At 48.8% G+C, this 26,404-nt stretch overlaps 1 protein-coding gene across 2 annotated transcripts in view; it reads left to right on the plus strand.

Moving 5' to 3' along the window:
• Nucleotides 1–26,404, plus strand: part of EIF3A (eukaryotic translation initiation factor 3 subunit A) — a 541,057-nt gene that overhangs the window by 154,796 nt on the left and 359,857 nt on the right. For both annotated transcript variants that reach the window (XM_069239244.1, XM_069239245.1), the window contains exon 9: nucleotides 8,696–8,794. In XM_069239244.1, the coding sequence (XP_069095345.1) occupies nucleotides 8,696–8,794 (99 nt within the window). The remainder of the gene's footprint in view (nucleotides 1–8,695; nucleotides 8,795–26,404) is intronic.

Consider the following 26,404-nt stretch of genomic DNA (forward strand, 5'->3'; position numbering starts at 1 on the left):
CAGCACCGCAGGACACTCCAGCTAGTGGAGTTGCCCGCCCCCTCCGGCCACGGCCCCCACTTTTGGCGGCAAGGCCGGAGAAAATAATGAGAATAACAAGGAGGAGTCACTGGCCAGTCAGGACAGCCCCTAAGGTGTCCTGAGCTGAAGTGACTCTAACTTTTAGAAATCCTCCATCTTGCAGATGGAGGATTCCCCAATAGGATTAGGGATGTGACCCCCTCCCCTTGGGAGGAGGCACAAAGAGGGTGTACCCACCCTCAGGGCTAGTAGCCATTGGCTACTAACCCCCAGACCTAAACACGCCCTTAAATTTAGTATTTAAGGGCGTCCCTGAACCTAAGAATTTAGATTCCTGCAACTACAAGAAGAAGAGGACTGCTGAGCTGAAAAACCCCTGCAGAGGAAGACCAGAAGACACCAACTGCTTTGGCCCCAGACTTACCGGCCTGTCTCCTGCCTTCCAAAGAAACCTGCTCCAGCGACGCTTTCCAAGGGACCAGCGACTTCTGAATCCTCTGAGGACTGCCCTGCTTCAAGAAAGACCAGAAACTCCCGAGGACAGCGGCACTGCTCCAAAAGAACTGAAACTTTGTTTCAAGGAGCAGATTTAAAGACCCCTGCAACTCCCCGCAAGAAGCGTGAGACTTGCAACACTGCACCCGGCGACCCCGACTCGACTGGTGGAGAACCAACACCTCAGGGAGGACCCTCCGGCGACTCCGAGACCGCGAGTAACCAAAGTTGGCCTCCCTGAGTCCCCACAGCGACGCCTGCAGAGGGAATCCCGAGGCTCCCCCTGACCGCGACTGCCTGAACTCCATTTCCCGACGGCTGGAAAAGACCCTGCACCCGCAGCCCCCAGCACCTAAAGGAACGAAACTCCTGTGGAGGAGTGACCCCCAGGAGGCCCTCTCCCTTGCCCAGGTGGTGGCTACCCCGAGGAGCCCCCCCCCTTGCCTGCCTGCAACGCTGAAGAGATCCCTTGGTCTCTCTTTGATTTACATTGAAAACCCGACGCTTGTTTCTACACTGCACCCGGCCGCCCCAGTGCCGCTGAGGGTGTACTTTTTGTGTGAACTTGTGTCCCCCCCCCCCCCCGGTGCCCTACAAAAACTCCCCTGGTCTGCCCTCCGAAGACGCGGGTACTTACCTGCTGGCAGACCGGAACCGGGGCACCCCCTTCTCTCCATTGAAGCCTATGTGTTTTGGGCACCTCTTTGACCTCTGCACCTGACCCGCCCTGAGCTGCTGGTGTGGTAACTTTGGGGTTGCTCTGAACCCCCAACGGTGGGCTACCTTGGACCCAAACCTGAGACTTGTAAGTGATTTACTTACCTGCTAAAACTAACAATAACTTACCTCCCCCAGGAACTGTGAAAATTGCAGTGTCCACTTTTAAAACAGCTATTTGTGTTTTATGTGAAAAGTATATATGCTACTGTAATTATTCAAAGTTCCTACAGTACTTACCTGCAATACCTTTCAAATGAGATATTACATGTAGAATTTGAACCTGTGGTTCTTAAAATAAACTAAGAAAAGATATTTTTCTATAACAAAACCTATTGGCTGGATTTGTCTCGGAGTGTGTGTTCCTCATTTATTGCCTGTGTGTATGTACAACAAATGCTTAACACTACTCCTTGGATAAGCCTACTGCTCGACCACACTACCACAAAATAGAGCATTAGTATTATCTCTTTTTGCCACTATCTTACCTCTAAGGGGATCCCTTGGACTCTGTGCATGCTATTCCTTACTTTGAAATAGCACATACAGAGCCAACTTCCTACACTTGCATTATCTGCATGCAGTGTTAGGGAACATGGCACACATGGATGTGTGATATGTATTGTTTTAATTTTGGTCTGCACCAAGAAACGCAGCCTGCAAGAAGTCTGTCATGTGCTTGTTGAAGGGTCCCTTTGGGTGGCACAATTCGTGCTGCAGCCTTTTGAGACCCTCTTTAGCACCTTAAGCACTAGGTACCAGGGCTACCACTTACTAGGGACTTATAAAGGGTACTAAAGGATTTGCCATTAGTGGGAATAATTGTATAGTTTATTGGGAAAGAACACTGGAAGTGGGACCTGGTCGGCTGGGACCCAGTGCACGTCAGTCAAAATTGCATCAAATTCCAGGCAAAAGGTTTGTGGGTGTGTGTGTGTGTGTGTGTGTGTGTGTGTTTTCCAAGCATTCATTTTTTAAACACTATCCTTCATTCAACTGGTTGATTTCCAATGTGATAAATATATGTTCGGTGGCATGTGTAGCTGCAGATACACATGCTGTGCATAGTCCGCCGTCTGGTGTTGGGTCGGAGTGTTACAAGTTGTTTTTCTTCGAAGAAGTCTTTTCGAGTCATGAGACCGAGGGACTCCTCCCTCTTCAGTTCCATTGCGCATGGGCGTCGACTCCATCTTAGATTGTTTTTTTTCCGTCATCGGGTTCGGACGTGTTCCTTTTCGCTCCGTGTTTCGGGTCGGAAAGTTAGTCAGAATCAACGGAAAATTAGTCGGTATTGTTTCGTTCGGCAGCGGGATAGTTAGGGCAAATCGACACCAAGCCTTAAAGAGCTCCGGTAACCCTTCGGGGTATTTTCGATCCCCCGTCGGGGCCTGGTCGGCCCGACCGCGTGCAACATCGAGACTGATGGAACGGACCCCGTTCCGATTCTGTCCTAAATGGCACAGTAAATATCCTTATACAGACCAACATTTGGTCTGTAACTTGTGCCTGACCCCTGAGCACAAGGAAGAGTCGTGTGAGGCCTGTCGCGCGTTTCGGTCGAGAAAAACGCTCAGGGACCGAAGGGCCAGGAGGTTGCAGATGGCTTCCACGCCGACAGGACAACAAGGGTTCGAGGAGGAGGAAGAAGAAACTTTCTCCATCCGCGAATCGGATTCCGAAGAATTCGACGTCGACGAGCAACCAACCGTGAGTAAGATGTCGAAAGAAAGAACACACGAAAAAACAGACAAAGCCCAGGGGACGTCACTGCCAACAGGCCATGGCATAACCCATAAAGTAGGTGACCGTCCATCGGCACCGAAAAAGGGCGCGCTGGTGCCGAAGTCGTCCGACTCTGGTCGAGACACAGGCACGCAACACTCTCGGGACCGAGAGAGTGGTGCAGAAAAGGCTCGACACCGAGATAGCGGCACCGAAGCTGCTCGGCACAGAGATAGCGGCACCGAAGATGGTCGGCACCGAGAGGCCAAGACACCGAAAAAGAGAAAGATCTCGTCGGAGCCGAAAACAACTAAAGACACGGTTTCGGTGCCAAAACACCCGGCAACCGAACCAAAAACCAGTTCCTACTCAGAGGAACAATCACTGTCCTCCCAACTAAAAAGACACAGATTTGAGGAGGAATTACAAACTACAGAGGTAGATCACACGCAAAAGCGGATCTTTATCCAAAGAGGTACAGGGAAAATCAGCACTCTTCCCCCAATCAGAAGGAAAAGGAAACTTGACTTCCAGCAACAAGACAAGCCACCACAAGCAAAGGTGGTAAAGAGGGTAACTCCACCACAGTCAACTCATGTATCACCGGCACAGACTCCACCACAATCACCAGCTCATACCACCATGAGCCAGGATGATCAGGCAGCATGGGACCTCTATGATGCTCCAGTATCGGACAATAGTCCAGAGTCGTACCCAACTAAACCCTCACCACCTGAGGACAGTACAGCATATGCACAGGTGGTAGCTAGGGCAGCCGAATTTCATAATGTATCTCTACATTCGGAGCCTATTGAGGATGACTTCCTCTTTAACACCCTGTCCTCCACCCACAGCCATTATCAAAGCCTTCCCATGCTCCCGGGAATGCTAAGGCACGCTAAACAGATTTTCAAGGCGCCTGTTAAAAGCAGAGCAATAACTCCAAGGGTGGAGAAAAAATACAAGGCACCGCCCACAGACCCTGCTTTTATTACATCACAACTGACACCAGATTCAGTAGTCGTAGGAGCAGCTCGTAAAAGAGCCAACTCGCAGACATCAGGCGACGCACCACCTCCGGACAAGGAGAGCCGCAAGTTTGCAGCTGGGAAAAGGGTTGCAGCACAAGCTGCAAATCAGTGGCGCATCGCCAACTCGCAAGCACTCCTAGCGCGATACAACAGGGCCCATTGGGACGAGATGCAGCATCTCATCGAGCACCTCCCCAAAGAATTCCAGAAACGAGCGAAACAAGTGGTTGAAGAGGGGCAAAATATCTCCAACAACTAAATACGTTCTTCTATGGATGCAGCAGATACAGCTGCAAGAACAATAAATACTGCTGTGACAATAAGGAGGCACGCATGGCTGCGCACATCTGGCTTCAAACCTGAGATACAACAGGCAGTGCTCAATATGCCGTTCAATGAACAGCAATTGTTTGGCCCAGAAGTGGACACTGCAATTGAAAAATTTAAAAAGGTCACTGACACAGCCAAAGCCATGGGCGCACTCTATTCCCCGCAGGGCAGAGGCACATTTGGCACATTTCGCAAAACAACTTTCAGAGGAGGGTTCCGAGGTCAAGCCACAGAAGCCAGCACCTCACAAACAAGACCACCTACCTACCAGGGACAATATCAAAGGGGTGGCTTTCGAGGCCAATACAGAGGGGGCCAATTCCCAAGAAACCGAGGAAAGTTTCAGGGTCCCAAAACCCCTCAAAATAAACAGTGACTCACAGGTCACACAACCCCTTCACACAACACCAGTGGGGGGAAGACTAAGCCAGTTCCACAAATCATGGGAGGAAATAACAACAGACACTTGGGTCTTAGCAATTATCCAACATGGTTATTGCATAGAATTTCTCCAACTCCCTCCAAACGTCCCACCGAAAACACACCATATGTCAAAACAGCATATAGACCTTCTAGGACTAGAAGTTCAAGCATTACTGCAAAAAGACGCAATAGAATTAGTACCAAAAACACAAAAGAACACAGGAGTTTACTCACTGTACTTTCTAATACCGAAAAAGGACAAAACTCTGAGACCAATATTAGATCTCAGAACACTAAACATCTACATCAAATCAGACCACTTTCACATGGTCACGTTACAAGACGTAATACCACTACTGAAACAGCAAGACTACATGACAACGTTAGATCTAAAAGACGCGTATTTCCATATACCGATACACCCCTCGCACAGGAAATACCTAAGGTTCGTATTCAAAGGAATACATTACCAATTCAAAGTGTTGCCATTCGGAATAAGAACAGCACCAAGAGTCTTTACAAAATGTCTAGCAGTAGTAGCTGCACATATCAGGAGGCAGCAAATACACATGTTCCCGTACCTAGACGATTGGTTAATCAAAACCAACTCGCTAACAAAGTGTTCACAGCACACAGATTATGTTATACAAACCCTTTACAAACTGGGTTTCTCCATCAACTATGCAAAGTCACACCTTTTGCCGTGTCAAACACAGCAATACTTAGGAGCGACAATCAACACAACAAAAGGGATAGCCACTCCAAGTCCACAAAGGGTTCAAAATTTTCACAAGGTGATACAAGCTATGTATCCAACACAAAAGATACACGCAAAGATGGTATTAAAGCTCCTAGGCATGATGTCCTCATGCATAGCCATTGTCCCAAACGCAAGATTGCACATGCGGCCCTTACAACAGTGCCTAGCATCCCAATGGTCACATGCACAGGGTCAACTTCTAGATCTGGTGTTGATAGACCGCCAAACATACATCTCGCTTCTATGGTGGAACAGTACAAATTTAAACAAAGGGCGGCCTTTGCAAGACCCAGTGCCACAATACGTGATAACAACAGATGCTTCCATGACAGGGTGGGGAGCACACCTCAATCAACACAGCATCCAAGGACAATGGGACGTACATCAAAGAAAGTTTCATATAAATCACCTAGAATTGTTAGCAGGATTTCTAGCGTTGAAAGCATTCCAACCAATGATAACCCACAAATACATTCTTGTCAAAACAGACAACATGACGACAATGTATTATTTAAACAAACAGGGGGGAACACACTCGACACAGTTGTGTCTCCTAACACAAAAAATATGGCATTGGGCAATTCACAACCACATTCGCCTAATAGCACAGTTTATTCCAGGGATCCAGAACCAGCTAGCAGACAATCTCTCTCGGGATCACCAACAGGTCCACGAATGGGAAATTCACCCCCAAATCCTGAACACTTACTTCCAAATTTGGGGAACACCTCAAATAGATCTGTTTGCAACAAAAGAAAACGCAAAATGCCAAAACTTCGCATCCAGGTACCCACACCGGCAATCTCAAGGCAATGCTCTATGGATGAATGGGTCAGGGATATTTGCGTACGCTTTTCCCCCTCTCCCTCTCCTTCCATATCTAGTAAACAGATTGAGTCAAAACAAACTCATACTCATACTAATAGCACCAACATGGGCAAGACAACCTTGGTATACCACACTACCAGACCTGTCAGTAGTACCTCATGTCAAACTACCCAACAGGCCAGATCTGTTAACACAACACAAACAACAGATCAGGCATCCAAACCCAGCATCGCTGAATCTAGCAATTTGGCTCCTGAAATCCTAGAATTTGGACACTTAAACCTCACACAAGAGTGTATGGAGGTCATAAAACAAGCTAGAAGACCATCCACTAGACACTGCTATGCAAGTAAATGGAAAAGATTTGTTTGTTACTGCCATAATAATCAAGTCCAACCATTGCATGCATCTCCAAAAGATGTAGTAGGATATTTACTACATTTACAAAAATCAAATCTAGCTTTCTCTTCCATAAAAATACATCTCGCAGCAATATCTGCTTACCTGCAGATTACTCATTCAACTTCCCTATTTAGAATACCTGTCATTAAAGCGTTTATGGAGGGCCTAAAGAGAATTATACCACCAAGGACACCACCTGTTCCTTCATGGAACCTCAACATTGTCTTGAGAAGGCTCGTGGGTCCACCTTTCGAACCCATGCATTCTTGTGAAATGCAATACTTAACGTGGAAAGTTGCATTTCTTATTGCCATCACATCTCTAAGAAGAGTAAGTGAAATACAGGCGTTTACCATACAAGAACCATTTATTCAAATACACAAAAATAAGGTCGTTCTAAGAACAAATCCAAAATTCTTACCAAAGGTTATCTCACCGTTCCACTTAAACCAAACAGTGGAATTACCAGTGTTCTTCCCACAGCCAGATTCAATAGCTGAAAGAGCACTACATACATTAGACATCAAAAGAGCGCTAATGTACTACATTGACAGGACAAAAGAAATTAGGAAGACAAAACAACTATTTATTGCCTTCCAAAAACCTCATACAGGAAATCCAATTTCAAAACAAGGTATCGCCAGATGGATAGTAAAGTGCATCCAAACCTGCTATCTTAAAGCAAAGAGAGAACTGCCTATTACACCAAAGGCACACTCAACCAGAAAGAAAGGTGCTACTATGGCCTTTCTAGGAAATATTCCAATGACCGAAATATGTAAGGCAGCAACATGGTCTACGCCTCATACATTTACTAAACACTACTGTGTAGATGTGTTATCTGCACAACAGGCCACAGTAGGTCAAGCCGTACTAAGAACTTTATTTCAAACTGCTTCCACTCCTACAGGCTAAACCACCGCTTTTGGGGAGATAACTGCTTACTAATCTATGCACAGCATGTGTATCTGCAGCTACACATGCCACCGAACTGAAAATGTCACTTACCCAGTGTACATCTGTTTGTGGCATTAGTCGCTGCAGATTCACATGCGCCCACCCTCCTCCCCGGGAGCCTGTAGCCGTTTAGAAGTAGATCTTGAACATTTGTACATTTGTAAATATATTACATTAAACCTTCATTTTGTACATACGTATTTATTCCATTGCATGGGCACTATTATTAGCATACACAACTCCTACCTCACCCTCTGCGGGGAAAACAATCTAAGATGGAGTCGACGCCCATGCGCAATGGAACCGAAGTGGGAGGAGTCCCTCGGTCTCGTGACTCGAAAAGACTTCTTCGAAGAAAAACAACTTGTAACACTCCGACCCAACACCAGACGGCGGACTATGCTCAGCATGTGAATCTGCAGCGACTAATTCCACAAACAGATGTACACTGGGTAAGTGACATTTTCCATTTCATACCCTTTGTGTGGAACTGGGGTTCGGTTGAAAGGTAAACCTCCCAAAAAACGGCAGTTGGATTGCTAGCATGAATGTACAGGTATGAAGACCTGCTGGTCTTCAGTGATAAGTTTACTTTTTTAAATGTGTGATTCTATACCTGGAGCCTGTGTTGTAGACCTGCAGTTGAATAACCGTTTTCAGATATTTGTTAGTGATAAAATGGACCATAAAATGTTGGTTTGTAAATCCCTCTAAAAGAAAGCCCAGTAGAAGGGACAAACAATTAAAAAAATAAAAAAAATAAAACAGCAGCAGGCTTGTTTTAATGTTTATTTGGCTACCTGTGACTTGCTAAAGTGTCGAGACTTCCTCTTAAATTCTAGGACATGCGCTGAATTGTATAATGTGCAAAATCCTGTTTTGTCTTCTCTTTAGAGGTGTTATTGGAAGGGAAAAAAAAACAGCTGACTGACACTTTGCTGGAAATTCGTTTTTTAACCACTGAGTGAGTGAAACAAATCGATTTTTTTTGTTTCTGACCTTTACATAGGTTCTAGACTGGATAAGAGACCAGACGGAAAAGGAACTTGAGTTGCAACAATATGTACAGCAGCTTCAGAACAACACCATTCTCCGGCTTCTGCAACAGGTATTGAATTTATGCTTGCTGTCTGGAGAAGGTGGTTATGATGCGTGTGTGTGTATATACAAAGAACTAAGTGGTGATAACAAGGGTTGGTGATATGGATTAAATATCCGGATAGTTGAGTAAAGTTGCATTAACATACTAGGAGTTATGTGAATCGCTTTGCATTTAAGGTAAACTGGATTAGTTTACCGTGATCACTGCACCACAGATACCTTGGAAATGTAATTGCCTACCAAAATATTCAGAATTACAAAGTATCAAAGACTTGGACTTTCTAAAGTGTTTTTTTTTTTTTTTAAATGTTTTTGCCCTTTGAGAAAGCGGATTAGGCCATGTTGTAATTGTCTCCGCTCTTTACTTCTCATTTGTCCTTTTGTTGACATCCTCTAACACTGAATGTTAAATATTTCTTTCAGTGGTATACTACATTTATATAGAATGAGGTAATTTGGAGGCAACATGCTGCATGTTTTTTCTGGTCTGTAAATCTTCTCATCTCGAATTGTATGTCACCAGAAGCAAGATGAAAGTGTGATAGATGAAACACTGCAGATGAAGTGTTTAAGCAAAAACTGATTTCCATGCACATTGTATTATGACCCTGTACAGCTCTCCACTGCTTTTTCAACTGTTTTCGCTTCACAAATAACACATTTGTTGCTTTCTGAAGTGTTCCAGCAAGCCTCAGGTTGAGGTCTTGTTAGTGAATATATATTAGATGCAGTGAAAATTGGCAGTGCCCTTCTGTAAGTTTACTATTAGTCCGTATTGTTGGGCTTCTTATTGGTCTCTTGACTTGCTAAAAGCAGTGTACCAGCGAGCCAGCCTTGCAAGATTTAAGCATGGTTGTGCATCCTGTTTGACTGATTCTTGGATCAACCCCCTTCAGCACTAACCCTTTGAATGCATTTCTTCTTTTCTTTTTTTTTCCTTTTTGCTGATACCCTGCTCATCTCGTATTTTTATAATGTAGGGACTAGTCTAGGGTTTATGCAGCATATGTGCTGGTGTCCTGACATGTTGCTCTTCCTATAGTGACAAGCTGTGGCTTTGTGCCTGAGATGGTTGGCTTCTCATCTGCTGTAGGAAGCTGGTCTGGTGTGTAGTGGACACCTATGGTGTTTGCACCTTATTCCAAATCAAATCAAATCATTAACATTTATAAAGCGCGCTACTCACCCGTGCGGGTCTCAAGGCGCTAGGGGAAAAAGGGGGGGTTATCGCTGCTCGAACAGCCAGGTCTTTAGGAGTCTCCGGAAAGCGGAGTGGTCCTGGGTAGTCCTGAGGCTGGTGGGAAGGGAGTTCCAGGTCTTGGCCGCCAGGAAGGAGAAAGATCTCCCACCTGCCGTGGAGCGGCGGATGCGAGGGACAGCAGCAAGTGCGAGGCCAGCGGAGCGGAGGAGGCGGGTGGGGACTTAGAAGCTGAGGCGTCTGTTGAGGTATTCCGGTCCCTTGTCGTGGAGGGCTTTGTGTGCGTGGGTGAGAAGTTGGAAGGTGATCCTTTTGCTGACTGGGAGCCAATGCAGGTGTCTCAGGTGTGCGGAGATGTGGCTGCTGCGGGGTATGTCGAGGATGAGGCGGGCCGAGGCGTTTTGAATGCGTTGCAGGCGGTTTTGGAGTTTGGCTGTGGTCCCGGCGTAGAGGGTGTTGCCGTAGTCCAGGCGGCTCGTGACGAGGGCGTGGGTCACGGTTTTTCTGGTGTCGGCGGGGATCCAGCGGAAGATCTTGCAGAGCATGCAGAGGGTGAGGAAGCAGGCGGAGGACACGGCGTTGACTTGCTTGGTCATGGTGAGAAGAGGGTCCAAGATGAAGCCGAGGTTGCGGGCGTGGTCTGTGGGGGTCGGTGCGGTGCCGAGGGCAGTGGGCCACCAGGAGTCGTACCAGGCGGACAGGGTGTTGCCGAGGATGAGGACTTCTGTTTTTTCCGAGTTCAGCTTTAGGCGGCTGAGCCTCATCCAATCTGCGACGTCCTTCATACCCTCTTGTAGGTTGGTCTTGGCGTTGGCGGGGTCCTTGGTGAGGGAGAGTATAAGTTGGGTGTCGTCGGCGTAGGAGGTGATGATGATGTCGTGCTTGCGTACGATGTTGGCGAGGGGGCTCATGTAGACATTGAAGAGTGTCGGGCTGAGTGATGAGCCTTGGGGTACGCCGCAGATGATCTCGGTGGGTTCAGAGCGAAACGGAGGGAGGTAAACTCTTTGGGAACGGTTAGAGAGGAAGGAGGCGATCCAGTCCAGGGCCTGGCCTTGGATTCCGGTGGAACGGAGGCGGGTGATTAGGGTGCGGTGACAGACGGTGTCAAAGGCAGCCGAGAGGTCGAGCAGAATGAGGGCGACTGTTTCACCGTTGTCCATCAGGGTTCTGATGTCGTCAGTGACAGAGATGAGGGCGGTTTCAGTGCTGTGGTTGGTTCTGAATCCGGTTTGTGAGGGGTCGAGCAGGTTGTTGTCTTCCAGGAAGGTGGTCAGCTGTTTGTTGACGGTCTTTTCTATTACTTTGGCTGGGAAAGGCAGAAGAGATGGGGCGGAAGTTTTTCAGGTCGCTCGGGTCAGCCGTAGGTTTCTTTAGTAGAGCGTTGACTTCGGCGTGTTTCCAGCATTCGGGGTAGGTAGCAGAAGAAAAAGAGGAGTTGATGACGGTCTGGAGGTGCGGGGCGATGATGTCGTCGGCTTTGTTAAAGATGAAGTGCGGGCAGGGGTCCGATGGGGCGCCGGAGTGGATAGAGTTCATGATGGATTTGGTTTCTTCTGTGTTGATGAAGGACCAGTTGATGAGGGTGATGGCCGTGGATGCCGGTTCGGTGGTGTTTGGTTGGGTCTGGTGTCCGAAGCTGTCGTGGAGGTCGCTAATCTTGCGATGGAAGAAGGTGGCAAGGGAATCGCACAGATCCTGTGAGGACGTGACGGCGTTGGCGCTGGGGTTGGAGAACTCCTTGACGATGCTGAAGAGTTCTCTGCTGTTGTCTGTTTTTGTCCAGTCGGTGAAAAAGTTCCTTTTGGCGGCGCGGATCAGGTGGTGGTGTTCGCGGGTAGCGTTCTTGAGGGCGGTCATGTTGTCAGCGGTGCGGTCCTTGCGCCAGGCTTTCTCAAGGGCGCGACAGGTTTTCTTTGATTCTTTGAGGGTGTCAGAGAACCAGAGGTTTTTTGGTGTTGGTCTGTCTGCGTGCGTTTGAGGGGGGCAAGGATGTCTGCGCAGTTGGAGATCCAGTTTGTGAGGTTGAGGGCTGCGTCGTTGGGGTCGGTGGTGAGGGTGGGTTGGTTGGCGGCGAGTGCGGAGAAGAGTTGCTCTTCGGGGATCTTGTTCCACTGTCGACGAGAGATGGGTTGGGTGCGGAGGTGGCGGGTCTCGCGACGGAATGTGAAGTGGACGCAGCTGTGGTCGGTCCAGTGTAGGGCGGAGGCGTGGCTGAAGAAGACGTGTTTGCTGGCAGAGAAGATGGGGTCAAGCGTGTGTCCGTCGATGTGGGTGGCGGTGTTCACCAGTTGTTTGAGGCCGAGGTTGGCGAGGTTGTCGAGCAGGGTGGTGGTGTTGGGGTCGTTGTTTTGTTCCAGATGGAAGTTGAGGTCGCCTAAGAGGATGTAGTCCGGTGAGGCGAGGGCGTGCGGGGAGATGAAGTCGGCGATGGCGTCCCTGAAGGGGGCGCGTGGCCCGGGAGGACGGTAGACGAGGGATCCTCTGAGGGTGGTCCTCGGATCAGTGCGAATCTGAAAGTGCAGGTGTTCAGCGGCGAGAGGGGTGTCTTCGGTGGAGGTGGTGACGCTGATGGAGTCTTTGAAGATGATGGCGATACCTCCTCCTACCTGGTTGGTGCGGTCTTTTCTGGACATCTTGTAGCCTTCGGGGATGGCAGTGGCGATGTCGGGGGCCGAGGAGGCGTTCATCCAGGTCTCCGTGATGAAGGCGACGTCCGGTGCTATGGAGTCCAGGAGGTCCCAGAGTTCAACGGCGTGTTTGTGGACGGAGCGGGCGTTGACTAGGATGCACTTGAGGTGGTTGATGGCGCGTGGGCTTGTGGTCGTGGTTGTTGCGTGGTGGAAGGTGCGTTTGCAAGAGTTGCAGGCGAAGGGTCCATGGGTGCGTTTGGGGTGAGCTTGGAAGCAAGTTTTGGAGCGTCCTGGGTTGAGGGCGTGGAGGGTGGTGGGGTCGTAGCGGGTCAGCGGGGCTTGGGAGAGCTGGGGACCAGGGGTCGTGGCGCTGGGCGCGGGACAGGCGCTGACTGGCGCAGACGGGTTTGTCTCTGGCGCGCCTCCGGCGCGTCAGCGGCGCGGTCGCGCAGCTGCAGCCATATGAGGTAGGAGGGGGGGGAGGGGTCAGGTGGGGGCGAATGGGAGCTGGGGGGGCGGGGCTTGCAGGAGGTCGAGGCGGGAAAGCGCGAGGGAAAGGGGGACAGGTAGAGTGAGAAGAGCTGGGGGAGGGGGGTTTAAGGGCGGATGGGGGGGGTGAGTGTTAGGAGGTTTAGGAGATAGGGGAAAAAGATAGGAGTAGGGTTGAGAAGATAGGGGAGGGGGGGTTGTAGAGGTGGGTGAGGGTGAGAGGTAGAGTGAGAGGATAGGAAGATAGGTAATAGAGGGGGTGAGGGAGGGGGGAGAGATAGAGAAATAGATAGAGAAAATAGATAGATAGGGAAATCGATAGATAGGGAAATAGAGAGATAGGAAGATAGGAGGAGGTGGAGAGTGAGGGAGTTAGATAGTTGGGATAGAGAGATAGAGAGATAGGTAGATAGGAGGAGTGAGGGAGGTAGATAGTGAACGGGTTAGATAGGGGAGATAGAGAGGGGGATGCGAGTGGGGGAGGGGGATGAGGCAGGAGCAGGAGGGCAGGCGCGGGGAGAAGGACAGCGGAGGCAGAAGAGCCCAAAGGCAGAAGGAGAGAAGACCAGAAGGAGAGAAGACCAGAAGGAGAGAAGACCAGAAGGAGCGAAGACCAGAAGGAGCGAAGACCAGAAGGAGCGAAGACCAGAAGGAGCGAAGACCAGAAGGAGCGAAGACCAGAAGGAGCGAAGACCAGAAGGAGCGAAGACCAGAAGGAGCGAAGACCAGAAGGAGCGAAGACCAGAAGGAGCGAAGACCAGAAGGAGCGAAGACCAGAAGGAGCGAAGACCAGAAGGAGCGAAGACCAGAAGGAGCGAAGACCAGAAGGAGCGAAGACCAGAAGGAGCGAAGACCAGAAGGAGCGAAGACCAGAAGGAGCGAAGACCAGAAGGAGCGAAGACCAGAAGGAGCGAAGACCAGAAGGAGCGAAGACCAGAAGGAGCGAAGACCAGAAGGAGCGAAGACCAGAAGGAGCGAAGACCAGAAGGAGCGAAGACCAGAAGGAGCGAAGACCAGAAGGAGAGAAGACCAGAAGGAGAGAAGACCAGAAGGAGAGAAGACCAGAAGGAGAGAAGACCAGAAGGAGAGAAGACCAGAAGGAGAGAAGACCAGAAGGAGAGAAGACCAGAAGGAGAGAAGACCAGAAGGAGAGAAGACCAGAAGGAGAGAAGACCAGAAGGAGAGAAGACCAGAAGGAGAGAAGACCAGAAGGAGAGAAGACCAGAAGGAGAGAAGACCAGAAGGAGAGAAGACCAGAAGGAGAGAAGACCAGAAGGAGAGAAGACCAGAAGGAGAGAAGACCATCCAGAAAACGGAGAACAGAGGGCAGAAGACCACAGAAGAAGATGAGGGAGAAGAAGAAAGAAGACGGAGAAAAGAAGAGTACAGCAGAAGATGAGGGAGAAGAAGAAAGAAGACGGAGAAAAGAAGAGTACAGCAGAAGATTACAGACGAGGAGCGAGGAGGAAGAACAGAAGAACAGAGAAGAAAAGAAGCAGGAGCAGGAGAGAGGGTGAGTAGCGCGGGGCAGAGCGAGGGGCTGGGAGGGGGGGGGGGACTTACTGTTAGGTGGGTCTCAGGAACGCAGGAACTCCGGAACCTGGAGGGGCTGCAGCGGCAGGGGGAGCGACCTACCCTTGGGTCAAGGTCCAGACCACCCCTATTAGTTAGTGAGACAGTGTCTAGGAAGGCAGGGCTCTTTAGTGGTGGCTGAGGTGAGCAGCCAAGAATTACCTAGGAGGCGTGTAAAGCATGTGCAGTACCACAGTAACTTCTCGTATGAAAGGAACCACACAGAGCTTCAAAATCAGAGGCACTTTATTAAAGTAACACTGAACAAGATTACTTATAGGCAGACCCCCAACTGGAGGGAAGTGCACACTATAAATACGCTGGAAGTATTAGGCATTAGCGTAGAAAAATAACCGTTGGCAAGAAATAGAAAATAGCTAGGGCCCTAAAGGCAGGCCAAACTATACCCTCTTTTTTTTTTTTAGCATGGTTACTCCCACTTTCTGCCTGCTGTCTGTATGCGTGGACTTTCCACAGGGATCCTGCTAACCAGGATAACAGTGATTGTGCATTCTCCCTCCAAATTTGGTTGCTTAGGACTTTGTACAACTCACAATTGGCATACTGGTGACTCCATATAAATACCTAGTATATGGTACTTAAGATATCCAGGGCATTGGGGCACCAGAGGTTCCCCATGGGCTGCACCATGTATTCTACTACCCATGGGAGCTCATGCAAAATGTCTGCAGGTCTGCCATTGCAGCCTGCGTGAAAAGGTGTATGCACCCTTTCACCACAGGTCACTATAAGTCAACCCTATGGTAGGCCCTCCTAGCCCAGAGGGCAGTGTGCAGGTCCCTGTATGAGGGCACACCCAGCATGAGCAGAGGTGCCCCTACGAACTCCAGCTCCATCACACTGGACTTAAGTGCGGGGAAGCCATTTTGCCTGTGTACTGGACACCAGTCACTACCTGTGTCCAGATACGTAATGGTAACTCCAAACCTGAGCATGTTTTGTATTGCTTGTATGATTCCGTGCACTATAGGGGCTCCTTAGAGGACCTCCAGCATTGCTCCTACCATTCTTCTTGGGTTTTCAGGCAGCTCGCGCTGCTGCCACCCCTCTGACCAGCTCAGGCAGAGGAGGGAAGAACACAGGATTTCCTTTGGGAAAGGGAGGCAATACCCTCTCCCTTGGAAGTAGGTGTTACATGGCTTGGGAGAGGTAGTCCCCCCCCCCCCCCCCCAATCCACTGCTATGCTTTGAAGAACACATTTGATGCCCTCCTTGTATAAACCAGTTTGTACCAGTCCAGGGACCCTCGGTTCCTTCTCTGGTGTAAAACTGGACAAAGGAAAGAGGAGTGTCCATCACCACCCCAGGGGTGGTGCCCAGAGCTCCTGCAGCTGGCCACTTGATTCTGCTGTCACGAATCCCAGGTGGGCAGAGGCCCCTGGGAGCATCTGATTGGTCTGGTCAGGTAGGTGAAGTCACAGCCCCCTCCTGATAGGTGGACACCTGGTTAGGTGACCAAACCCCCTTCCTGGACTATTTAGGGTCTCCCTCTTGAGTGAGTCTTCAGACTCGACGTGCAAGATTCCAGCAGGACTCCCCTGCATCGTTTAATTCATCTTCTGGCCACAGGGACTGCAAGTGGACCCTCCAGGAACTGACTATCTGCAACTTCAGCCAAGACTACACTCTGCAACATTGTTTCACCTGCTCCTTCCAGCAACTACCACATTTCCCTGGCTGTGCATCCTCTGACGGTGACGATTCTTAAGCCTGCACAAGAAGGCTGCGTGGATCCTGCATCACAGGTGGTGGCCTGGAGTGGCCCCCTTGGTTCTCTCTACCAGCTGTCCAAATTGGGAGACCGAAAGCCCTTGCCTCCCCTTGCAGGTCAGTACCCCTATGCAGTATGACTCTGTTGCCTGTGCTGAGTGGGCACTGACTTCAGGGCCTGCTGCCAGTGGGTTGCCTGTGGGTGCTGCCTCCTCTTGTGACACCCGCAGCTGCTGAGGATCACCCCGGACTTCCCTCTTTGGATCGAGTCCACTGGACATTGCTGGTCCTTTTCAGCCTTTCAAACCTCCTTCCCCAATTCTTGCATTTGCCAAGGCTTGTTGGTGGTTTTCCAGCACAACTAACCGACTGCATCTCAACCGCCGTGGTGGGACATCACTCCTGGTCGCTGTGGGTCACTCTAGTGCTCACCTCTTAGGATTTCTAGTTCCTCCAGCTCCCTTCTACTTATTCCACTTCCTTGGGTTGGGTACTGCCTTTCACATTCCACTTTTTTAGTATATGGTTTGGCCCTACCCTAGGACACTCACTATTTGCTATTGCTTTTACCAATGCTTACTGCTTTCTATGCTATTTTACTGATTGCTATTGTGTAATAGTGTGTGTTCGGTGGCATGTGTAGCTGCAGATACACATGCTGTGCATAGTCCGCCGTCTGGTGTTGGGTCGGAGTGTTACAAGTTTTTTCTTCGAAGAAGTCTTTTCGAGTCACGAGACCGAGGGACTCCTCCCACTTCGGTTCCATTGCGCATGGGCGTCGACTCCATCTTACATTGTTTTTTTTTCCGCCATCGGGTTCGGACGTGTTCCTTTTCGCTCCGTGTTTCGGGTCGGAAAGTTAGTCAGAATCAACGGAAAATTAGTCGGTATTGTTTCGTTCGGCAGCGGGATAGTTAGGGCAAATCGACACCGAGCCTTAAAGAGCTCCGGTAACCCTTCGGGGTATTTTCGATCCCCCGTCGGGGCCTGGTCGGCCCGACCGCGTGCAACATCGAGACTGATGGAACAGACCCCGTTCCGATTCTGTCCTAAATGCCACAGTAAATATCCTTATACAGACCAACATTTGGTCTGTAACTTGTGCCTGAGCACAAGGAAGAGTCGTGTGAGGCCTGTCGCGCGTTTCGGTCGAGAAAAACGCTCAGGGACCGAAGGGCCAGGAGGTTGCAGATGGCTTCCACGCCGACAGGACAACAAGGGTTCGAGGAGGAGGAAGAAGAAGAAACTTTCTCCATCCGCGAATCGGATTCCGAACAATTCGATGTCGACGAGCAACCAACCGTGAGTAAGACTTCGAAAGACAGAACACACGAAAAAACAGACAAAGCCCAGGGGACGCCACTGCCAACAGGCCATGGCATAACCCATAAAGTAGGTGACCGTCCATCGGCACCGAAAAAGGGCGCACTGGTGCCGAAGTCGTCCGACTCAGGTCGAGACACAGGCACGCAACACTCTCGGGACCGAGAGAGTGGTGCAGAAAAGGCTCGACACCGAGATAGCGGTACCGAAGCTACTCGACACAGAGATAGCAGCACCGAAGATGGTCGGTACCGAGAGGCCAAGACACCGAAAAAGAGAAAGATCTCGTCGGAGCCGAAAACAACTAAAGACACGGTTTCGGTGCCAAAACACCTGGCAACCGAACCAAAAACCAGTTCCTACTCAGAGGAACAATCACTGTCCTCCCAACTAAAAAGACACAGATTTGAGGAGGAATTACAAACTACAGAGGTAGATCACACGCAAAAGCGGATCTTTATCCAGAGGGGTACAGGGAAAATCAGCACTCTTCCCCCCCCAATCAGAAGGAAAAGGAAACTTGACTTCCAGCAACAAGACAAGCCCCACCACAATCAAAGGTGGTAAAGAGGGTAACTCCACCACCCTCTCCACCACAGTCAACTCATGTATCACCGGCACAGACTCCACCACAATCACCAGCTCATACCACCATGAGCCAGGATGATCAGGCAGCATGGGACCTCTATGATGCTCCAGTATCGGACAATAGTCCAGAGTCGTACCCAACTAAACCCTCACCACCTGAGGACAGTACAGCATATGCACAGGTGGTAGCTAGGGCAGCCGAATTTCATAATGTATCTCTACATTCGGAGCCTATTGAGGATGACTTCCTCTTTAACACCCTGTCCTCCACCCACAGCCATTATCAAAGCCTTCCCATGCTCCCGGGAATGCTAAGGCACGCTAAACAGATTTTCAAGGCGCCTGTTAAAAGCAGAGCAATAACTCCAAGGGTGGAGAAAAAATACAAGGCACCGCCCACAGACCCTGCTTTTATTACATCACAACTGACACCAGATTCAGTAGTCGTAGGAGCAGCTCGTAAAAGAGCCAACTCGCAGACATCAGGCGACGCACCACCTCCGGACAAGGAGAGCCGCAAGTTTGCAGCTGGGAAAAGGGTTGCAGCACAAGCTGCAAATCAGTGGCGCATCGCCAACTCGCAAGCACTCCTAGCGCGATACAACAGGGCCCATTGGGACGAGATGCAGCATCTCATCGAGCACCTCCCCAAAGAATTCCAGAAACGAGCGAAACAAGTGGTTGAAGAGGGGCAAAATATCTCCAACAACTAAATACGTTCTTCTATGGATGCAGCAGATACAGCTGCAAGAACAATAAATACTGCTGTGACAATAAGGAGGCACGCATGGCTGCGCACATCTGGCTTCAAACCTGAGATACAACAGGCAGTGCTCAATATGCCGTTCAATGAACAGCAATTGTTTGGCCCAGAAGTGGACACTGCAATTGAAAAATTAAAAAAGGACACTGACACAGCCAAAGCCATGGGCGCACTCTATTCCCCGCAGGGCAGAGGCACATTTGGCACATTTCGCAAAACAACTTTCAGAGGAGGGTTTCGAGGTCAAGCCACAGAAGCCAGCACCTCACAAACAAGACCACCTACCTACCAGGGACAATATCAAAGGGGTGGCTTTCGAGGCCAATACAGAGGGGGCCAATTCCCAAGAAACCGAGGAAAGTTTCAAGGTCCCAAAACCCCTCAAAATAAACAGTGACTCACAGGTCACACAACCCCTTCACACAACACCAGTGGGGGGAAGACTAAGCCAGTTCCACAAATCATGGGAGGAAATAACAACAGACACTTGGGTCTTAGCAATTATCCAACATGTTTATTGCATAGAATTTCTCCAACTCCCTCCAAACGTCCCACCGAAAACACACAATATGTCAAAACAGCATATAGACCTTCTAGGACTAGAAGTTCAAGCATTACTGCAAAAAGACGCAATAGAATTAGTACCAAAAACACAAAAGAACACAGGAGTTTACTCACTGTACTTTCTAATACCGAAAAAGGACAAAACTCTGAGACCAATATTAGATCTCAGAACACTAAACACCTACATCAAATCGAACCATTTTCACATGGTCACGTTACAAGACGTAATACCACTACTGAAACAGCAAGACTACATGACCACGTTAGATCTAAAAGACGCGTATTTCCATATACCAATACATCCCTCGCACAGGAAATACCTAAGGTTCGTATTCAAAGGAATACATTACCAATTCAAAGTGTTGCCATTCGGAATAACAACAGCACCAAGAGTCTTTACAAAATGTCTAGCAGTAGTAGCTGCACATATCAGGAGGCAGAAAATACACGTGTTCCCGTACCTAGACGATTGGTTAATCAAAACCAACTCGCTAACAGTGTTCACAGCACACAGATTATGTTATACAAACCCTTTACAAACTGGGTTTCTCCATCAACTATGCAAAGTCACACCTTTTGCCGTGTCAAACACAGCAATACTTAGGAGCGACAATCAACACAACAAGAGGGATAGCCACTCCAAGTCCACAAAGGGTTCAAAATTTTCGCAAGGTAATACAAGCTATGTATCCAACACAAAAGATACACGCAAAGATGGTATTAAAACTCCTAGGCATGATGTCCTCATGCATAGCCATTGTCCCAAACGCAAGATTGCACATGCGGCCCTTACAACAGTGCCTAGCATCACAATGGTCACATGCACAGGGTCAACTTCTAGATCTGGTGTTGATAGACCGCCAAACATACATCTCGCTTCTATGGTTGAACAGTACAAATTTAAACAAAGGGCGGCCTTTCCAAGACCCAGTGCCACAATACGTGATAACAGATGCTTCCATGACAGGGTGGGGAGCACACCTCAATCAACACAGCATCCAAGGACAATGGGACGTACATCAAATAAAGTTTCAAATAAATCACCTAGAATTGTTAGCAGTATTTCTAGCGTTGAAAGCATTCCAACCAATGATAACCCACAAATACATTCTTGTCAAAACAGACATGACGACAATGTATTATTTAAACAAATGGGGGAACACACTCGACACAGTTGTGTCTCCTAACACAAAAAATATGGCATTGGGCAATTCACAACCACATTCGCCTAATAGCACAGTTTATTCCAGGGATTCTGAACCAGCTAGCAGACAATCTCTCTCGGGATCACCAACAGGTCCACGAATGGGAAATTCACCCCCAAATCCTGAACACTTACTTCCAAGTTTGGGGAACACCTCAAATAGATCTGTTTGCAACAAAAGAAAATGCAAAATGCCAAAACTTTGCATCCAGGTACCCACACCGGCAATCTCAAGGCAATGCTCTATGGATGAATTGGTCAGGGATATTTGCGTACGCTTTTCCCCCTCTCCCTCTCCTTCCATATCTAGTAAACAGATTGAGTCAAAACAAACTCATACTAATAGCACCAACATGGGCAAGACAACCTTGGTATACCACACTACTAGACCTGTCAGTAGTATCTCATGTCAAACTACCCAACAGGCCAGATCTGTTAACACAAACAACAGATCAGGCATCCAAACCCAGCATCGCTGAATCTAGCAATTTGGCTCGTGAAATCCTAGAATTTGGACTCTTAAACCTCACACAGGAATGTACGGAGGTCATAAGACAAGCTAGAAGGCCATCCACTAGACACTGCTATGCAAGTAAATGGAAAAGATTTGTTTGTTACTGCCATAATAATCAAGTCCAACCATTGCATGCATCTCCAAAAGATGTAGTAGGATATTTACTACATTTACAAAAATCAAATCTAGCTTTCTCTTCCATAAAAATACATCTCGCAGCAATATCTGCTTACCTGCAGATTACTCATTCAACTTCCCTATTTAGAATACCTGTCATTAAAGCGTTTATGGAGGGCCTAAAGAGAATTATACCACCAAGGACACCACCTGTTCCTTCATGGAACCTCAACATTGTCTTGACAAGGCTCATGGGTCCACCTTTCGAACCCATGCATTCTTGTGAAATGCAATACTTAACGTGGAAAGTTGCATTTCTCATTGCCATCACATCTCTAAGAAGAGTAAGTGAATTACAGGCGTTTACCATACAAGAACAATTTATTCAAATACACAAAAATAAGGTCGTTCTATAAACAAATCCAAAATTCTTACCAAAGGTTATCTCACCGTTCCACTTAAACCAAACAGTGGAATTACCAGTGTTCTTCCCACAGCCAGATTCAATAGCTGAAAGAGCACTACATACATTAGACATCAAGAGAGCGCTAATGTACTACATTGACAGGACAAAAGAAATTAGGAAGACAAAACAACTATTTATTGCCTTCCAAAAACCTCATACAGGAAATCCAATTTCAAAACAAGGTATCGCCAGATGGATAGTAAAGTGCATCCAAACCTGCTATCTTAAAGCAAAGAGAGAACTGCCTATTACACCAAAGGCACACTCAACCAGAAAGAAAGGTGTTACTATGGCCTTTCTAGGAAATATTCCAATGACTGAAATATGTAAGGCAGCAACATGGTCTACGCCTCATACATTTACTAAACACTACTGTGTAGATGTGTTATCTGCACAACAGGCCACAGTAGGCCAAGCCGTACTAAGAACTTTATTTCAAACTACTTCCACTCCTACAGGCTGAACCACCGCTTTTGGGGAGATAACTGCTTACTAATCTATGCACAGCATGTGTATCTGCAGCTACACATGCCACCGAACGGAAAATGTCACTTACCCAGTGTACATCTGTTCGTGGCATTAGTCGCTGCAGATTCACATGCGCCCACCCTCCTCCCCGGGAGCCTGTAGCCGTTTAGAAGTAGATCTTGAACATTTGTACATTTGTAAATATATTACATTAAACCTTCATTTTGTACATACGTATTTATTCCATTGCATGGGCACTATTATTAGCATACACAACTCCTACCTCACCCTCTGCGGGGAAAACAATCTAAGATGGAGTCGACGCCCATGCGCAATGGAACCGAAGTGGGAGGAGTCCCTCGGTCTCGTGACTCGAAAAGACTTCTTCGAAGAAAAACAACTTGTAACACTCCGACCCAACACCAGACGGCGGACTATGCACAGCATGTGAATCTGCAGCGACTAATGCCACGAACAGATGTACACTGGGTAAGTGACATTTTCCTTACTTAACTTCAGTTGTGAGACTACCGATTCAGTAAACTAGTATTTGTGTTACTGTAATAAAATAAATTTATTTTTGTAACACTGTGTGGTTCTTTCATTTGTATAAGTGCTGTGTGACTATAGTGGTATTGCGTAAGCTTTGCATGCTCCTAGATAAGTCTTGGCTGCTCATCCCACAGCTTCCTCTAGAGAGCCTTGGCTTCCTAGACACTGCCTACACTTCACTAATACGGGATACCTGGACCTGGTATAAGGTGAGAAACACTGTAAGGAAATGCCTCCTTGGCATGGTTACCCCCTGACTTTTTGCCTTTGCTGATGCTATGTTTTGAATTGAAAGTGTGCTGAGGCCTGCTAACCAGGCCCCAGCACCAGTGTTCTTTCCCTAACATGTACTTTTGTATCCACAATTGGCACACCCTGGCATCCAGATAAGTCCCTTGTAAATGGTACCCCTGGTACCAAGGGCCCTGATGCCAAGGAAGGTCTCTAAGGGCTGCAGCATGACTTATGCCACCCTGGAGACCCCTCACTCAGCACAGACACACTGCTTGCCAGCTTGTGTGTGCTGGTGAGAACAAAACGAGTAAGTCGACATGGCACTCCCCTCAGGGTGCCATGCCAGCCTCTCACTGCCTATGCAGGTATAGATAAGTCACCCCTCTAGCAGGCCTTACAGCCCTAAGGCAGGGTGCACTATACCATAGGTGAGGGCACCAGTGCATGAGCACTGTGCCCCTACAGTGTCTAAGCAAAACCTTAGACATTGTAAGTGCAGGGTAGCCATAAGAGTATATGGTCTGGGAGTCTGTCATGCACGAACTCCACAGCACCATAATGGCTACACTGAAAACTGCGAAGTTTGGTATCAAACTTCTCAGCACAATAAATGCACACTGATGCCAGTGTACATTTTATTGTAACATACACCCCAGAGGGCACCTTAGAGGTGCCCCCTGAAACCTTAACCGACTACCCGTGTAGGCTGACTGGTTTTAGCAGCCTGCCACAGTCGAGACATGTTGCTGGCCACATGGGGAGAGTGCCTTTGTCACTCTGTGGCTAGTAACAAAGCCTGTACTGGGTGGAGATGCTTATCACCTCCCCCTTGCAGGAACTGTAACACCTGGCGGTGAGCCTCAAAGGCTCACCCCCTTTGTTACAGCACCCCAGGGCATTCCAGCTAGTGGAGTTGCCCACCCCCTCCGGCCATGGCCCCACTTTTGGCGGCAAGGCTGGAGGAGATAATGAGAAAAACAAGGAGTCGTCACTGGCCAGTCAGGACAGCCCTTAAGGCAACCTGAGCTGAGGTGACTCTGACTTTTAGAAATCCTCCATCTTGCAGACGGAGGAACTCCCCCAATAGGGATAGGAATGTGACCCCCTCCCCTTGGGAGGAGGCACAAGGAGTGTGTAGCCACCCTCAGGGCTAGTAGCCATTGGCTACTGCCCTCCCAGACCTAAATACCCCCCTAAATTCTGTATTTAGGGGCTCCCCTGAACCTAGGAACTCAGATTCCTGCAACCTAAGAAGAAGAGGACTGCTAAGCTGAAAAACCCTGCAGAGAAGACTGAGACACCAACTGCTTTGGCCCCAGCTCTACCGGCCTGTCTCTTCCCTCCCCCCCCCCCCCCCCTCTAAAGACACTGCTCCAGCGACACTCTCCCCAGGGAAAAGCGACCTCTGAATCCTCAGAGGACTTCCCTGCTCTAGAAGGACCAAGAAACTCCAGAGGACAGCGGCTCTGTTTATCCAAGACTGCAACTTTGTTTCAAAGGAGCAACTTTAAAACAACTGCGTTTCCTGCCGGAAGCGTGAGACTTGCTACTCTGCACCCGACGCCCCTGGCTCGACTTGTGGAGAAACAACACTTCAGGGAGGACTCCCCGGCGACTGCGAGACCGTGAGTAGCCAGAGTTGCCCCCCCTGACCCCCCACAGCGACGCCTGCAGAGGGAATCCAGAGTCTCCCCCTGACCGCGACTGCCTACTTCCCAGATCCCAACGCCTGGTAAAGACTCTGCACCCGCAGCCCCCAGGACCTGAAAGATCGGAACTCCAATGCAGGAGTGACCCCCCCCAGGAGGCCCTCTCCCTTGCCCAGGTGGTGGCTACCCCGAGGAGCCCCCCCCCCCTCCTTGCCTGCCTGCATCGCTGAAGAGACCCCTTGGTCTCCCATTGATTTCAATTACAAACCTGACGCGTGTTTGCACACTGCACCCGGCCACCCCCGTGCTGCTGAGGGTGTACTTTCTGTGCTGACTTGTGTCCCCCTGGTGCCCTACAAACCCCCCCTGGTCTGCCCTCCGAAGATGCGGGTACTTACCTGCTGGCAGACTGGAACCGGGGCACCCCCTTCTCCATTGACGCCTATGCGTTTTGGGCACCACTTTGACCTCTGCACCTGACCGGCCCGGAGCTGCTAGTGTGGTAACTTTGGGGTTGCTCTGAACCCCCAACGGTGGGCTACCTTGGACCCAAACTTGAACCCCGTAGGTGGTTTACTTACCTGCAAGAACTAAAACTCTTAGTCCCCTGAGGAACTGTGTAAATTGCACTCTCTAGTTTTAAAATAGCTATATGTGATTTATTTGAAAACTGTGTATGCTATTTTGATTATTCAAAGTTCCTAAAGTACTTACCTGCAATACCTTTCATGCAAAGTATTACCTGTAGAATTTGAACCTGTGGTTCTTACAATAAACTAAGAAAAGATATTTTTCTATACAAAAACCTATTGGCCTGGAATTGTCTCTGAGTGTGTGTTCCTCATTTATTGCTTGTGTATGTACAACAAATGCTTAACACTACTCCTTTGATAAGCCTACTGCTCGACCACACTACCACAAAATAGAGCATTGGAATTATCTCTTTTTGCCACTATCTTACCTCTAAGGGGAACCCTTGGACTCTGTGCATACTATTCCTTACTTTGAAATAGTGTGTAAAGAAATGGCTCCCTGTTGCAGTTACCCCCCACTTTTTGCCTGATACTGATGCTGACTTGACTGAGAAGTGTGCTGGGACCCTGCTAACCAGGCCCCAGCACCAGTGTTCTTTCACCTAAAATGTACCATTGTTTCCACAATTGGCACACCCTGGCATCCAGATAAGTCCCTTGTAACTGGTACCTCTGGTACCAAGGGCCCTGATGCCAGGGAAGGTCTCTAAGGGCTGTAGCATGTATTATGCCACCCTAGAGACCCCTCACTCAGCACAGACACACTGCTTACAAGCCTGTGTGTGCTGGTGAGAACAAAATGAGTAAGTCGACATGGCACTCCCCTCAGGGTGCCATGCCAGCCTCTCACTGCCTATGCAGTATAGGTAAGACACCCCTCTAGCAGGCCTTACAGCCCTAAGGCAGGGTGCACTATACCATAGGTGAGGGTACCAGTGCATGAGCACTGTGCCCCTACAGTGTCTAAGCAAAACCTTAGACATTGTAAGTGCAGGGTAGCCATAAGAGTATATGGTCTG

The sequence above is a fragment of the Pleurodeles waltl genome, chromosome 6 (assembly GCF_031143425.1).
Source record: "Pleurodeles waltl isolate 20211129_DDA chromosome 6, aPleWal1.hap1.20221129, whole genome shotgun sequence".
Taxonomy (NCBI): Eukaryota; Metazoa; Chordata; class Amphibia; order Caudata; family Salamandridae; genus Pleurodeles; species Pleurodeles waltl.